Source organism: Prosopis cineraria, unplaced genomic scaffold (genome assembly GCF_029017545.1).
Source record: "Prosopis cineraria cultivar Desert tree isolate PC_DT_omini unplaced genomic scaffold, ASM2901754v1 PC3, whole genome shotgun sequence".
NCBI lineage: Eukaryota > Viridiplantae > Streptophyta > Magnoliopsida > Fabales > Fabaceae > Prosopis > Prosopis cineraria.
The window spans coordinates 3384442-3400016 of NW_026555334.1; the positions used below are offsets into that span (position 1 = coordinate 3384442).

The window sequence follows — 15575 nt, forward strand, 5'->3', positions numbered from 1 at the left end:
ATTGATTCAGATGAGGGCAAAGTGGTACGTATAAATGTATAAACATTGAAAGCATAGTGTATTGCATATTCTTATTTTTTTTATTTGCATATTCAATACAAATACTGAAATTCATATACAAATTACATAAACCCCGACACATCATGTTGATCCGCTAAATGAGTCGCCACATGAACCAATAAACTACACTCGGTTATCATGCCCAAGAGCTCTGAGGAGTGAGGACAAGCAAACAAAATGATGAAAGAAATTGGAATAGGGATTCTAATCCCATGGCGTCATGGGATGATCAAGTTGATAAGCCGATTGTATTTCCATCATAATATAGAAAACGAAGGAAATGCAAAAAGAAGAATAAAAAATAATAAAACCTGGACTCCCTTAAATTTATTTGAATTATCAATTTAATTCTTGAACTTTAATTTTATCAATCAAAACCTTAAAATCTCATGAATAGTCATAGCAATCATATTAGTTTAAAATTATTCTATAATTTGAATCAATATCAACGTCGTTTTCCCCACAAACATGAGGAAACAAGATTTGTAAGGAAATATTAGAAGAAATACGAACATTAGAAACTCAAACAAACGTGTAGAGTTTTTCTTTCTTTCGAATAAAAATTAACTTCCTCAGGTCTAACACTTGACGAACGCATAATTTCCATTTTGTTATTAAGTCACTGAATAACAGATATCTTGCTAAGTACTAACAGATTCATTAGCAGAACACTATCATATACTTTAAATATGTGAAGTCAGCTTTCTCTCTTTTTTAATTTCATCTCAAATTTTTAACTAAATTAAGAATGTAATAACCAAGACAATCAATCAGGAAGATAGTGTAGAAAAGACATTTTTTACAAAATAAACATCCATAATGTTCGAAATTCACACAATTTCAAGAGAATTAATAGATAATGAACTTCATCAAAATAGGACAGCTTATTAAATATTTCATTACATTACAGCTTCACTAGTTCATTAAAAACCAAAGTAAATAAATAAATAAATAAATTTAAGAAAAAATAAAAATACAAAGAATATGCTACGTAACACTGAACAGCACTAGCAAGAAAGCGCAGAGTGCATTTTATTAATAAATGATCTATTATCAAATCAGTATTTCGCGCGCTCGCGCGCGCACACACATCTTGATTAAGTTTGGAACTAAAGATGCCAGCTCCTTTCTTAGTTTTGGCACCACGTGATATAATACAATGGTTCTACGCATCTATCACGTGAGTTCACAAAGTTGAGCACCAAAGTACAAATAAAAGCTTTTACCTTACAGAAAACCTTAACCTTCCAAAGCGAGTTGGTGAGAATCAAACTTTGGCTAGAGAGGCCTGAATCAAACATCAATAATCTGGAAGCTTCAAGAGACCCATGATAACTCCACTAATTAAAATCAAGTTTCTCGAGTTTCCACGGTCCAAAAGAAATGAAAAATTCCAGGAAAGATGGGAACCTTGGGAAAAGATGATCACGAACTGAAATTCCAAACACCAGATTGTTCCATCCTCTAGTAAATTAGCCACGTTGACACTAAAATGCAATTCTGGGGTCACAAATTACAATGTCCTTTCACAGCCATCGTGTCAACCAATCACTGCCATCATCAGCATTACTAACCATCTCTCAACATGCTCATCCGAATCCAGAGTTCAAAATATTACGATGTTTGTCCCCTTGCTGTCTGTATAAAACCCGATTCCTTTTCGATCCTAGTGAACATTCTTGTCATCTTGATCATCATGGGACTCCAACTTCTTTTGTTTTTAACTCTTCCTCTTTTCATGGTGATGTTCTTGTCTGTCCTCCATTGACCAGTCTCTGTTGACTTCATTTCTGTGTTCATAATCTTCATAATCATCCTGAGAACCAGATCTCCTGTGTTTGGAGCTTTTCCTAGAAGAATGACGTTGAGTTTGTGTGTCTCCATCTCCATCAAATAAACAAGCGTCAGATTCAGTATCACTAGTTGCATATCTGTAGTCCCTGCTCCTATGTCTAGAGCTTCTGCTTTTGCTATGCCATTTCCTATCTCTATTCCTATCTGACCAATCCCCACGTCCAGCCTCATCATTGTTTCTATTCATTTTTCTTGAGCTCCTTCTTTCACTACTATGCTGTTTTTTCCAGTTCTCAGGTACAGCATCTGAATCAACATCAGAATACCCCTCACGGTTTCTTCTCTCATCACCCTCATTACGATTAGTTGCGCATTTTCTATGGTGCTGACAGTGTTTTTTTCTGTCCCCAGGTTCCGCATCTGAATCCACATCAGAATACCCTTCATCGCTTCTCCTCTCATCGCCCTTGTTCCTAGTAATTGAGCAATTTCTACGGTGTTGATGGTGTTTTCTGTCCCTAGGTGTCGCATCTGAATCTTCACCAGAATACCCTTCATGGCTTCTTCTCTCATCACCCTCGTTCCTGTTAGTTGAGCGTTTTCTATGGTGTTGATGCTGGTTTTTACTGTCCCCATGCATCACATCATGATACCCTTCATGGCTCCTCTCCTCATCCTTGTTCCTATTAACTGAGCTTCTTCTATGGCGTTTATGGTGTTTATGGCGTTTTTCCTTATCTGACCATTCTCTATCAGAGTCAGAATCAGAAGTTCCACCTTTCCCGTTATGGTAGTCTTTCAAGTTGATATTTTGTTCATATATTTCCTCATTGGGAGTTCTGCTCTGATTTCGTTCGTTCCTATGTTTTCTTCTTCTACCTGAACCACTGTTATTGAACTCACCAATCTCCCTTGATCTTCTTGAACGGTACCTGTAAGAGATGGGATACAGCAAAGGCCAGTATAAATCGCATGCTTTAATCGAAGAAATGCTGACAAAATTCAACTCAATATAACACATCAAAAAGGCAATGCAAATTAACGTCACTGCTACAAAACTACTCCTGATACATATCCTGCTCAATATATACAAGTATATATAGGCTGCAAATATAAGTTATTTCCCTTAAAAGACATGCAGACTGTGTTTGGTGCAGAACGTGTAAAAGCCAAGATGTATAATACTACCTGTGAAACTTTTTCTTGGATTTCACAAATAAATTCAAGACAATTTCTTTAATTGGGAGCTTGATCTTGTTCACATGATTTGAAACCAAGCGGGTTGAGAATCTTGTCAACAAGACAGTCACCATTATCAAACCCTTTCCTTTTTCGGATAAGAGAATTATTAAACCCCTTTTACTCAAATGTTCTTCCATCATGACAAAATCATTACAATATTTGCATAATTTGCATCCATCAAATTATCTTTTTTTCCCCATTCAACCATTGAATTCATAACATCTTGAGAAACTGAGAATGAGAAGTTTGCAAGGCTTTTTATTCTTGTACCCCTTGTTGACAACAGACCTTCTCCACATACCCTCTAAGAAAGTTGGACGTTCCGCAGGCCATTTAAATGTTGATAAAGACCTTAAAAGGGTCTATTATTTAAACAGATTGTGGAGGGGAAACTAGTGTATGAATTGGTGCAATCATCTAATGAGATTTATAGCACTCCACTTAATAGCTTGGATTAGATGGTAACACATACATTAATAAGCATCAAAGCATCACAAGAGTGGAAATTAATAAGCCAGATAATATATAGGGTAAAGGTGCATTTTTGCACTTGAAATATTCTCTGAGAAGCACCTAGCACCCTAAACTATTTGGTGTAGCATTTTTGCCCATAAAGTAATTAAAATGTAGTATTTTCTACCCCAATGTTAAATAACAGACGTTGACCATTAATATGATGTGAGATGAAGGTAGTTTGACCAACAAACGGATGTTTGTGAGTATTTAACATTAGAGTAAGGAATGCTATGTTTTAACTATTTTAAGGGCAAAAATGCTACACCAAATAGTTTAGTGCTGCATGCTCTTCACAAAATACTTCAGGGGCAAAAATACACCTTCACCCTGATATATATTGAGAAAAAGTGGTATGATAGGGGGGAAATAATAAGAATTGAAAGCACACCTATCTGAATCTGCTTTTTGTTTCTTGCTTGAGTTCTTCAGTGCACTCAAAGCATCTTGCTCCATCAATTTCTCATGTTCATCAGAATAACCAAATAAAGCTGCCATCTTTTTCACCCAATACTTTGGGGGTGGTTTGTCAGAGTCAGCCCATGCATAATCTCCTCCAGGATTACGAAAACAGTGGATAAAATTGCAAGCTGATCCGTGAGAACAAGTCTGTTAAGGTACATAAGAAAAAAAAGATCAGATTACCATCAATGCAAGTGTATTACTGTATGATGTAGGACCAACAACATGCATCAGCAAAAGTGGGAGAGAGGAGAATTAAAGGGAAGGACAAAAGTAAGGAAGGATAAGTAGAAAAAAGAAAATATTATAACTCGAAGTCTTCACAAATAGTTAAATGTACGACATCCTAACAAATTAACGATGTTAGAACATATTAAGATAAAATACATCAAAGGAAACTAATTGTAATCTTAAATTAATATTAATTAAAATAATGCTTGTCTTATCGGAAATCTCATTTCTTATATTTATCAAGAATTTTTAAGTTACAAATAATTAACGCTACTTTTCCTAATCTATTTTTACCCTCCATTACTTAACCTAAGATGGTTTTTATCAATCTCAAACATTTTTCGCCCCATCATTCAGTGTAAACTACAAAGAACAAAAATAATATGCTTGGCAGCAACTCCTGTAGCCAAAAGAAAAATTAATGTACTTGACATGACCATAACTGCACCTTGAACCCTGACTTCATATACTCCCCACATATTGCAACCTTCCATCTAGTCACATTTACAAATTCACACCTTATCTGCCAGGAAAAACAAACAGGTCCATAAACAAACAAAAAAAAAATGTCAGGAAACTCAACTATTCGCATTTAACCATACAAAGCCCAAAAAGATATATCTGGTGAGTAGATATCCCAACTTACCAAGTAACTGGCAACAAATGGGAAACTAATAGATTATTAGACATGGCAGAAGTGAAATCCTATGATAGACCAAAGGCATATAAGCTATAATCACATTTAAAAATTCTCATGATGTATGCTTCAGAGAGGGATGCAAACCTGTTTTCCAGCAAAGTAACGACTACTGATTGAGTTATATGCAAGGACAGCAGAATCCATTGATTTATAATGCACATAGACGTTCCCTCGCAAGTGAAAGGAGCCATTTTTACACACCTGCCAGAGATAAATAGAAGAACTGCACTGAGATTGCATGAAATTATGTAAGCAAGAGATAAGGTAAAACCAGGAAAGGGAAGCAGCCCAAATTCTTCAAATTGTTATTTTTGGAACATATGCTACACATTTTTGCTGCAATTATAATTTTCCCTTTTGCTTCCCAAATAACAAAATTGAAAACCCCTTTTAGACTTCAGGGGCCTTTACAGCAGAGTGGATTATGTCAAAAAAGAAAGAAGAAAGAAAGAAAGACAGAAGCGAAAAGAAAAACGGAAGGGGGTAAGAGTGGGTAAGAAAGTGAGAAACTGCTACATACAAAAATCACAGCAGTTTCAATAGAGATAGAAAAAAAAAAAGGTACAATAAATTAATGCCAAATTTAATGAGGCAAAAATTACAGTCAAATTTGTGCGTGTAACTGCTGTCAAGAGTTATTAAAAATTTAGCAGTGATTAAGAAAAGAATTGCTAACAGTGCACCCATTATGAGACGACGACGACAAACCATTGCCAACTAACTGGGATTAGGCACATGGATTGCACGATCCCATTGTACTCCATCAACAACTAAACCTTTGGGTTGTTAACCAAAAGGTGCACTTAGTACAAGAGCTATAAAGTATTTTCTTGCAAGTTAAAAAAGAGTTATAGTAGAGCATTTTTTTTTTTTTTTGGGAATAATCATAATGCTAGACAACAATGAATAAAAGAGTTAGATTGGTCAGTTTAATATAACATACACAACATCAAGCTTTTCAGTAATATTTTTGGGTCTTTTTCTTTACACCCCAACTGTGGCTCTCTTTGTTTTCTATACAACCATGCATATGGATTCTTGCTAAAATACAGAATTAATATCAATATCAATACATAATATAAAATTTATAACAAGCCGTAGTATTCATAAAGCATAAACAGTGCATCTTATTCTCCAGATTTTATGCGATGCATGAAAAAGCATGTCTAGCATGATATTAAGTGAGAAGCAGTTTCACATCTTTAGGGAATACAAACACAAAACATGCAGTAAAAATTGACCTTAAAGTTCACAATTTCTCCAAACTTCAGGAACTCTGTGTGAACATCCTCATAAAATTCTTCAAAACTACGTTCCACCTCTTCATCTGTATACTGAAAAGAGGTAAACAAGTCAAACAAAAAGAAAGAAGTCAGAAAAGCACAGCTAATGGAAGGCAGACTTTAATTCCAAATCCTAACCAATCCAATTGAATATTCGGGAGAAAAAAAAAGTTGGAGAGCAATAAACAGGCAGTTTAAAGCCACAGTTTGAAGCTTCAGCTTTAGAATAATTACAACTTTGTGGGCGACAACTCTGCTGAAAGCTTGGGCAACATGTTTCATATTGATATGGATGATATTATATGATCAAATGATAACAAATGAAATGGTAAGTTATGAGTAGCATCCCCCTCACACCAAAACAGAAAAATGTTTCGGTGACATCTTTTAAGAATCACTAAGTGCATCCATGTTTTTTTTGGTCACCTGCATACCAACCCTTAGGATGAAATAACATTAATCTGGAACACAGCTCCACAACTCACGACTTGGATGTTGCCTGACAACTACTCAGGGTTAAGGAGATCTCTTGTAAATTATTAGTTTATGATATTCAAAATTATGTGATAAATCTTAAAAAATTTATCTGGACACCACGCATGCATGTTCCATATGAAATGCTACATTGACATGAAAGTAATTGAACCATTGAGAAATACCAATTTTTCTTTTCAAATATGAGAAGCCACGTACAAGTCATTAATACAAGGATGATATACTATTTTTTTTTTTAAGCAAAAGAATTCAATTAGAATATTGGAAAATGTAGAAACAGGAAAAAAATAACAAAGAGAAGTCAAACAAATATCATAAAAAAGAAGAGCAAGAGAACTATAAATCACAATAACTAATACAAGGACAGGGTCAACATGTGGTAGATATTCCCAGGCTTAGCAAGTAGGATACAACATCTATGAACTTTAACTTCAATCAACCCTGGCCAAAATCATGAACCTCCACCAAAAGGAGTCTTGCAATCTATCTCTGATTATGATTGAGTCAAAGAACAGAGATAACTCTAAAAATAAAAGAATAAAAAATAATACATTCCTGACAAAAAAGAGACACATCATATGCAGCATCTATATGAAGAATTTTGTTGTTGAATATTGAAAAATAAAGAAGAGTGAATTCCAGGCCACCAAATTACACCAAACTTCTGAACAAGAATGGTGGGGGAGGATGTGACATGTAGCAACGTTAAAATCAGTGTTGAATAATTGACCAATTTGAATTGGAATTCATTTCTAATTATATCATAATTTCACTAGAAATAACAAAATAACCTGTAGCGCCTTAATGAGGCATATGCAACCAAAAAAAAAAAAAAGAGTTAAGTTTCACATGCACAAGTAAACAAATATATATTTAATAATCCTAAATACAGATAACCTGTTTCAAGCTATTGATATTATGTTCTAATAGATGAACTGCATTTAGACCAAAAAGAGTATTCTATTGTTCAAACATCAAAGCATGCCCATAGAGTGAGTAACGATATTAATAGAATAAATCTGCAAAAGATATTTGGAACTTTTATTAGGATACAATGAACCGTTAAAGCAGCATTAACAGACCTCAAGCCCCTCATCTTGCTCCCAAACAAGGCCAGGACCAGTATACATGTTTTTAATAAGAAGTGTGTTTGATTTATCAGGGTAAAAATGGACTCTGCTACAGCGTTGACCAAATCGACATGCTCCAGTTTTTAAATGAAAGGGACAGTGAGCTTTATCCTGCCATACACAAGAAGACACAGTAAAAATTTAGGAAATATAACCCCTAACAAGCACATTAAGAAGACAATCGTAGTGGATATTGGCATAAAGTCACAGTTACTGGATACAACACATTTTTTGTATTATGTAATAAATCATATAAAAAATTATGTACAGGCCTAAAGAGGAAAGAAAAAGAAAAAACCTGTTCAGTTCCAAAATTTGGCACTTGTTGTGCAACACTCTCAAGAACTTGCTGTGCAGAAACTGCTGATGAATTCGTGTAATCAGCAAAAGCTTCAGATTCTGGAGGTAGAGGGTTTGATGTAGGTCTATCGGCATCCTGAAGAGCAAGCACAACCAACAAATGTACAATGATTTACCACAAAAGTAATAAAACTGATGACAAACCTAATTTGGTAAAAGAATGAGAAGATAAAAAGAACTACCTCCCTTTTAATTTGGTGGAGCGAATCCTTCTTGGGAATCCTCACTTTTTTCTTTTTAAAAATGATCTCATTTCCTTGCCAAATAATTTCAGCGGGCCCTTCCTCCACATATTCCCATTCATCATCCTCATCCAATTCAGTCTCCTTGTCTTGCTGTAGAACATATTTCTAAACTCATTTAAAATAGAAAGTTCACTGTGTATATATAGATGAACAAGTATTATTTGAATATGCATATGGTTAGAATCATAGTTTCCAACCTTAAACCAACAAATTCATGTGACGTTTTTCCGTGCAAACTCCCTCAACAAACAAAGGAAGTTCAATGCATAACAATGGCGTGCATTTTACAAAGGACACGTGAATAAAACTTATTAAAGACATAAATAAATAATCTTAGCTGAGAAACACAAAGAAAGATAGGAAAATTAAATTTCTTAAAGAAGGGAACAAGTCAAATCCCTCACAAACCTGTTGCTTCTGAGTGTCTTCGAGAAGCTTCCTCTGCTCTTCTTCCGCCGCCTCCTTCATCTTCTTCTCCATAGCCTCGATCCAGGCCCTCTCTCTTTCCTCAAACAGCTTCCTTTCCCTCTCAATCCTCGCGGCCTCTTCCTGCTCCATCTGTAGTGCTCTTTTCTGCTCCTCGGGATCGTTAAGCCGAGCCTCCTCTTCCTCGCGCTCCCTCGCTGCTATCTCCATCCTCATTTGCTTCCGCTTCAATTTCTTGATCGCCTTCCTCTTCTCCTTCCGATTCATGCCTACCGATAACGCAACCTTCTCATCTTCATCGTTGTTTTCAATGCGCAAAGGCCTCTCTTCTCCCTCTTCCACCTTCGGTGATTCTTCCATGGCGTCTTTCTCTTCCAAGCACTCTACAGTGTTAACCTTTTCCCTTCTACGCGCATCGAATACTGATCAGCAATGTTTTCCGAAGAGGAAGTGTACAGAGAGAGTCTTGTTACAAGGATTTGGCACTTAATATCACGCATGTGGCTCGTGGACTTGTGGAGGTTGTTTATTGTTACTTTTTAAATTTTACTCCATTGTAAATTTAATTTTATAATCATCGTACATCTTTTTATATTTTTAATGGGAATAACATTAAAAAAATTTATTTCAAAACATATTTAATAAAGTAATTATCATTTCTAAATAGCGGAAGAATAATTAGATATAATATCTAAATACTTTACATCTCTTTTACTTTTTTTGGCAACACAAAAAGGAGATTCCTTTAAAACAACAAAAGATCCAAATTATATCCAAAACAAATGAAAGTAAATGACTAGAAAAACAAAAACAACACCAAATTATTTGAAATCTTGAAAGCCAGTATGATCGATCTCCTGCAAAATTTTGAAAAGGAATTGGGGTTTAACAACCCTATCCGACACAATTCTTTTAACAAACCCTTAACAATTCAATTAGTCATTGCATTAGTTTCCTTGAAAACATAAAAGAAATGACAATTCCGTAAAAGATTCCTATTAAAGAGGATATTTTTAAAGATAGCAGGGCATCTTCAATTACCAGGAGTACATTATTCTTGAATTAGATTCAAAACAAAACTTATCAAGGTTATGATTGATAGCCTAATCAAGCACTCATTCCATTGTTAAAAATTTCACCTCCAAAGGTTGAAGCCTCTCGTTTAACATGCCAATCATAAAAAAAAAAAAAAAAATCATCCATTACGATCCCTATCACTGAGAAGGAAGAGAATAGCAACACCCTTATCATCTACAAAGGCACAATGAGACTTGATTTTTAATTCATTATTGAGGGAAAATGATAATTAAGGACTCCCTAAAGATATTAATCCCAGTTGAGGACCATAAAATATAGAAATCTCAATTAAAGATGGGATAAAAAACAAAGCCAACTTTACAAAATTGTTTTTTCACTAAACACTAAAAGGTAACAGGAAAAAAGCTAATCTCATGTCCTTTGTTTTCTTGTTTTTGAGCATGAAAAATTCTAATATGATGTGCTCTCGTATGGGAAATTGTTGGGGAAAAATTAGTGGAGCGTATCATCACTTGGGTCATCATCTTGTCTTCTCTTCTATAGGTAATTGCATGCATTGTTTCTTTTATATTTTGTCTTCTGTCATATAGGTACACAAAGAATGTTTAAATCTTTGTAAATACTGTCTTACACCATTTCTATTTCTTTTATACCTAAGAGAAAAAGTAATCTTTTTGATGATTAATAAATTATATATATAGACACACACAATAAATTATTTCTAAGAACGATGCTATTGAAAAAATTGAGTGAAAAACAAGAAATATGTAACATGGATGTTGGATTTTTTTGATTTGTGATGAAAAGTGCGTTAATGTTAAAAAATGCAATATAGATGCTGAATTGTTGTAATCATGGTTGGGATTATAGAAAGGATAATTATGAAGTAATAAATTTTTATGTTGCTTCTAGTTGTTCCAGGTTTATTTCTCATATGACAAGTATTTCAGCAAAAAAAGTATCTTGTTATTTTCATATTAAAGGACATTTTGTAAGAGATTTACAAGGTAAGATGACCTATGAAGGTGGAAGATTAATTTCTAAATTAATTAGAGAAAGTATAAATCATGAAGAGTTATTGAAGATGGTGTCATTAATGATAGGAGTTGAAAGTAGTATAGTTGACTAGAAATTTACAGTGAAGTTTAGTGAAAACACATATATAGATCTGTTAGATGATGAGAGAGTACAACATTTGATAAAATATAATGATAAATCAGTACACGTGTATGTTAAGAGAAATGATAATGAAATACATGGAGCAATGGATTATTCAATGGAATAAGTCGTTGTTCTTAGTTATTTGTGTTTTTAATTAGTTTAATCACCATTTATATTGACCTATGAGTAATTCTGAATGCAGGATGGAAGATTTCTTACCATGGTCATTGCTAGGATCTCCTTGTAGGCAAGAGTTTAAAAGTATATCACCCTATTTGTCATGTTCAACACAAAATGCTCTTACACCATTTCCTAAGGTTAATTCGATAAATTGGAAAGATTTATTTATAGGTGTTGGCCAGACATTTAATGATGCAATTGTATTCACTTGAGAATTCCCTAATCTAACTTGGGAAAATACCAAAACATAGGTTTTGAAAGTGCCTAACGTGACTTGAGAATTCTTTATTGAAGGAGAAGTCACTTGTGACAAATTGAGATCCAACAACCTTACTTGGGAATTCCCTAATCTAACTTGGGAAAATGCCAAACGTAGGTTTTGAAAGTTCCTAATGTGACTTGGGAAATCTTTGTTTAAGGAGAAATCACTTGTCACAAATTGAGATCCAGTAACTTCATTTGGGAATTTTCTAACCTAACTTTGAAAAATGTTGAATGTATGTTTTGAAATTGCCTGATTGGGAATTACTAACGTCACCTGAGAATTAACTAATGCAACTTGGCAATCTAGTAACGTGGGTCAATAAAAATTAAGAATGGCTTGTCAAATTTCTTGTACATTTAGCCAAAGTTTTTTTGAATTAATTGCTATATCATATACATTAATCCATAGAAAATACTTAATCACATAAAGATGTAATTTACATCATACATATAACCAAAACATAACTTGTGCAAGTCCATATCACAATTATCTAATATATGATTTCAATTTTTTAGATCCTTCATGCCTAGCATTTTGTTACTCACCGCAAGTGCACGGGTCGTAGCAAGTAATATAAAATGAATAAAGTATCGTTTCCTCAAGAATTTGTTTAAAAACTATAATCAAGCAAAAGACTAAGCAAATTTGATCAAGTTGAGCTGCAAATAGTGAGGGAAAAATGATTTTGCAAATAAAACTAACACTAAAAAATTAAAGAAAAGTGAGTGATTCACAAACTTCCAATATAATTTAGAACCTAAGATTATTTATCCACCTTACATTTCATAACACCAAAATTACTTCCTCTCATAAATTCTTTTAATGAAATAAGTGCTAATTTAGGGTTCTAAAATCTTGGACAAGCTCTCTCAAGTCATAGACAAGTGTTTAGTTAAATTAATTGCCCAATCTCTTGTTACAATTAATAAAACTTAATTTTAAACACCAACCCTAATGTAGCTATGCAAAGCTAGCAAGTATATCTCTATCTCACTAACAAAATCATCCATTCAACACGCAAATATCAAGTTCTTGCACAATATTACCCAAGTTCTACACTCAACCAGCCCTCTCAAGCATCAATTAAGTGAACCCAACATCTAAATGGTGGCCAATCACTTAGAAGCATTAAGGAAAGGGTAAAACAAACACATATATATCATTAATCACAAAAAGAGAGAGAAAAATAAGTTGTAATCCATACAAGGGTTCCAAATAATTTTAGAACAAAGAGTTTAGCTACTCATAATCATCCATAAGCTATAAATATACAAAATAAGTGGATCCATTTTAGATTACAAGAGAGGAAAGGAAGAGGAATAGAAAACCGAAGAAAATGAGCTCCAAATATCTTCAAAGCTTTAATCTCTTGATCCTAACTCTTCTAATGCCCAAACCCTAGTACAACCAAGCTTTAAATGTGTTTAAAAGTCTGAAGAATGCATTATAGGTCGAGCTCTCAGCATAATATGTCTTAGGCAACCAATTTTTAATAATGAAACATAGTATTTTTCTGATAGTGATAAAAGTCACGAACGAAAGTCACGACTTTGGAAGTTTTGCATTATTTTTGCAACTAACGAAAATCATTCATTTTGTGCTTGATTTCTTCATCCAAAAGCCTTTCAAAAATATCCACAAAACTTTAAAATGCTTCTAATTAAAATTTCAACCAAATAATATGAAATTAGCTAAACCCAAAACAAAATATACATTTTCCTAATTTAGGCAATAAAAACAACAATAATTGAGCTAAAATGGATTAGAATCTAAGAAAAATGTGATGAAATAACATGAACTTCTGAGGTTAACACATTGAAATAGATGTCATCATTTGAGACCCCACTTATTACGGTGGATGAGTCACCAGCCAATATAATAGCCTTACTCCTCTTTGACTCAATTGTTCCTACACAAGCAGATAAAGTTAACTAACAAGATAAAATTGTCACACATAAGAAATATATCTTAAACTTCATCAATTGTTCCTACCATTGTTAATGAAGGCTGGTAAGATTGTCCCCTTCCTCTCATGCAGTATTATTCTACTGTTTAAGAAAATGATGACATATATTCCATAATTAGATCTACACAAAAAATAAGCAACATAAATCTCTAAGCACTTAATAGGGAAATATATACATAATTACATGTACACTCCAATTTCATCTCTTTTACTCACGTCATCGATTGCTATTCCATAAGCATTACTTAATTCTAGATCATAATTGTTATCAACAACTTCAAGTTTTAGTTTTATTAATATTTCAACAAACCTGTTTTTTTGAGAATAAAAACAAAGTGAATGAGAAGCTTTCGGAGCTTCTCAGTCACACTGAACCCTAAGACTCCTCACGCCGACGCCGTCACCTCACACAGCTCTCAACTCGGAGCTTCTCCCTCAGCCTCACGCCGACGCCTCACACAGCTCTCAACTCGGAGCTTCTCCCTCAGCCTCACGCCGACGCCAGATCCGTCGTCCTCGCCCTCGCTCCTTTGCCTCACAGAGTCACAATCACACAGTCACACCTTTTATTCTCGTTCGCTGAATCTGCTCGGATTTCCTTCTCTCCTTTTTCTCCGTCGCAGCTCGTCGGCCGTCGCAGCTCCCTTGATCGTCTGAATCTCTATCTCCTTCTTTTTCATCTTGCTCGTCTCCTTCCTCTCGTCCATACTCTGCTCTCCTTCAGATCTTCACGCCTCACGTCTCCTGGTCTCTGGCTCTCTGCTTCTTGAATCTTGTCTCTCCCTCTCGCTCATCTCGGCTTTCACAGGTTAGTTAATTTCTAACATATAATCAATTAATCACCCACCTGATTAACTTTGTTTAATTTTTTGACTTGGATTATATCATAGAAAATAATTTATTCACTTGATTAAATAACAATGTTGTCTATTTTGATTTGATATTGTGTCCTGATTTTTTGTAAAATGATGATATGATGCTGTTGGTCTGAGACTCTGAGTTTTGATGCATGATTTTTAATTTTGATAATATGGTTTATGTTTCTTTGCACAGTATGTCATCCTCTAGTGCCAAGAGTAATGAAACTAGTAAGAAGTCAGTTGAAGGGGATGGTAAAAGAGAATCAACTTCCACCCAATTTACTACATGTAGTCTAAAACCACCTAAGAAAGTAAAAGGTTTGACTTCAGACGTTTGGAAATCTTTTTCTAGGGTGGTTAATGAAGAGGGGGTAGCAAAGGCTAAGTGTAATGGTTGTGGCACTTTATTAGCATGTGGTGGAAATTACGGCACTTCACATTTAAGTCGTCATATTAAACAATGTGTAGCTCTTCCAAAGTTTCACAATGTAGGCTTGATGATGTTAGATAATCAAGGCAACATAAGATCTAGACAAATCAATAATTCACATATAAGGGAGTTGTTGGGGATGTTAATTGTTGCACATGATTTGCCATATTCTTTTGTTGAATTTCCTCTTCTTAAGGAGTTGCTTAAGGAATGTAATCCTGATGTTAAGCTTATGAGTAGAAAGACTGCTGTGTCAGATGTTAGAAGATTGTATGAGGTACAAAAAGACAAGTTAAAAGTGATGTGTTATCAAAGTGTCCTAGTAGAATATGTTTGACCTCTGATTGTTGGACTTCTGTAACATCTGAGGGTTATATTTGCTTAACAGCACATTTTGTGGATGAAAATTGGAAGCTTAATAGTAGGATACTTTCTTTTTGTAAAATGGAGCCTCCACATTCTGGACATGAATTAGCCAGTAAAGTTTTTGAGAGCTTAAGTGATTGGGGGATTGAAAAGAAAATTTTTACAATTACTTGGATAATGCATCTGCAAATGATTGTATGGCTGAGATCTTGAAAGAGAGGTTGATTTTGCAAAATAATTTGATTTGTGATGGGGAATTTTTTCATGTGAGGTGTTGTGCACATATCTTGAACTTGATAGTTCAAGAAGGTTTGAAGGTGACAAATGTTGCGATAAATAAAATTCGAGACAGCATTAAATATGTTAAG

General features: G+C 34.3%; 1 protein-coding gene across 3 annotated transcripts; it reads right to left on the bottom strand.

Moving 5' to 3' along the window:
• Positions 1-1052: 1052 nt before the first annotated feature.
• Positions 1053-9411, bottom strand: LOC129305738 (zinc finger CCCH domain-containing protein 5). Of its 3 annotated transcripts, none has more exons than XM_054945771.1 (9): positions 8924-9411; positions 8453-8605; positions 8209-8346; positions 7863-8021; positions 6244-6336; positions 5087-5203; positions 4730-4825; positions 4001-4218; positions 1053-2786 (listed from the first exon to the last, which is right to left on the bottom strand). In XM_054945771.1, exons 1-9 carry the CDS (start codon positions 9299-9301, stop codon positions 1781-1783), a joined length of 2358 nt encoding a protein of 785 aa, XP_054801746.1. In that variant the 5' UTR covers positions 9302-9411; the 3' UTR covers positions 1053-1780. The 3 variants fall into 3 exon arrangements, with proteins under 3 accessions (XP_054801746.1, XP_054801747.1, XP_054801748.1); XM_054945772.1 differs by having other exon boundaries at positions 4751-4825; positions 8924-9410; XM_054945773.1 differs by lacking the exon at positions 4730-4825.
• Positions 9412-15575: the final 6164 nt, after the last annotated feature.

Excerpts from the sequence above, each read along its gene's own strand:
- LOC129305738 (XM_054945771.1), bottom strand. The coding sequence starts at position 9,301 with ATGGAAGAATCACCGAAGGTGGAAGAGGGAGAAGAGAGGCCTTTGCGC. Across the intron at positions 8,347-8,452 it reads TCCACCAAATTAAAAGGGAG|GATGCCGATAGACCTACATC; the intron begins GTAGTTCTTTTT and ends CTTGCTCTTCAG. Across the intron at positions 6,337-7,862 it reads AGCAAGATGAGGGGCTTGAG|TATACAGATGAAGAGGTGGA; the intron begins GTCTGTTAATGC and ends ACCTCTTTTCAG.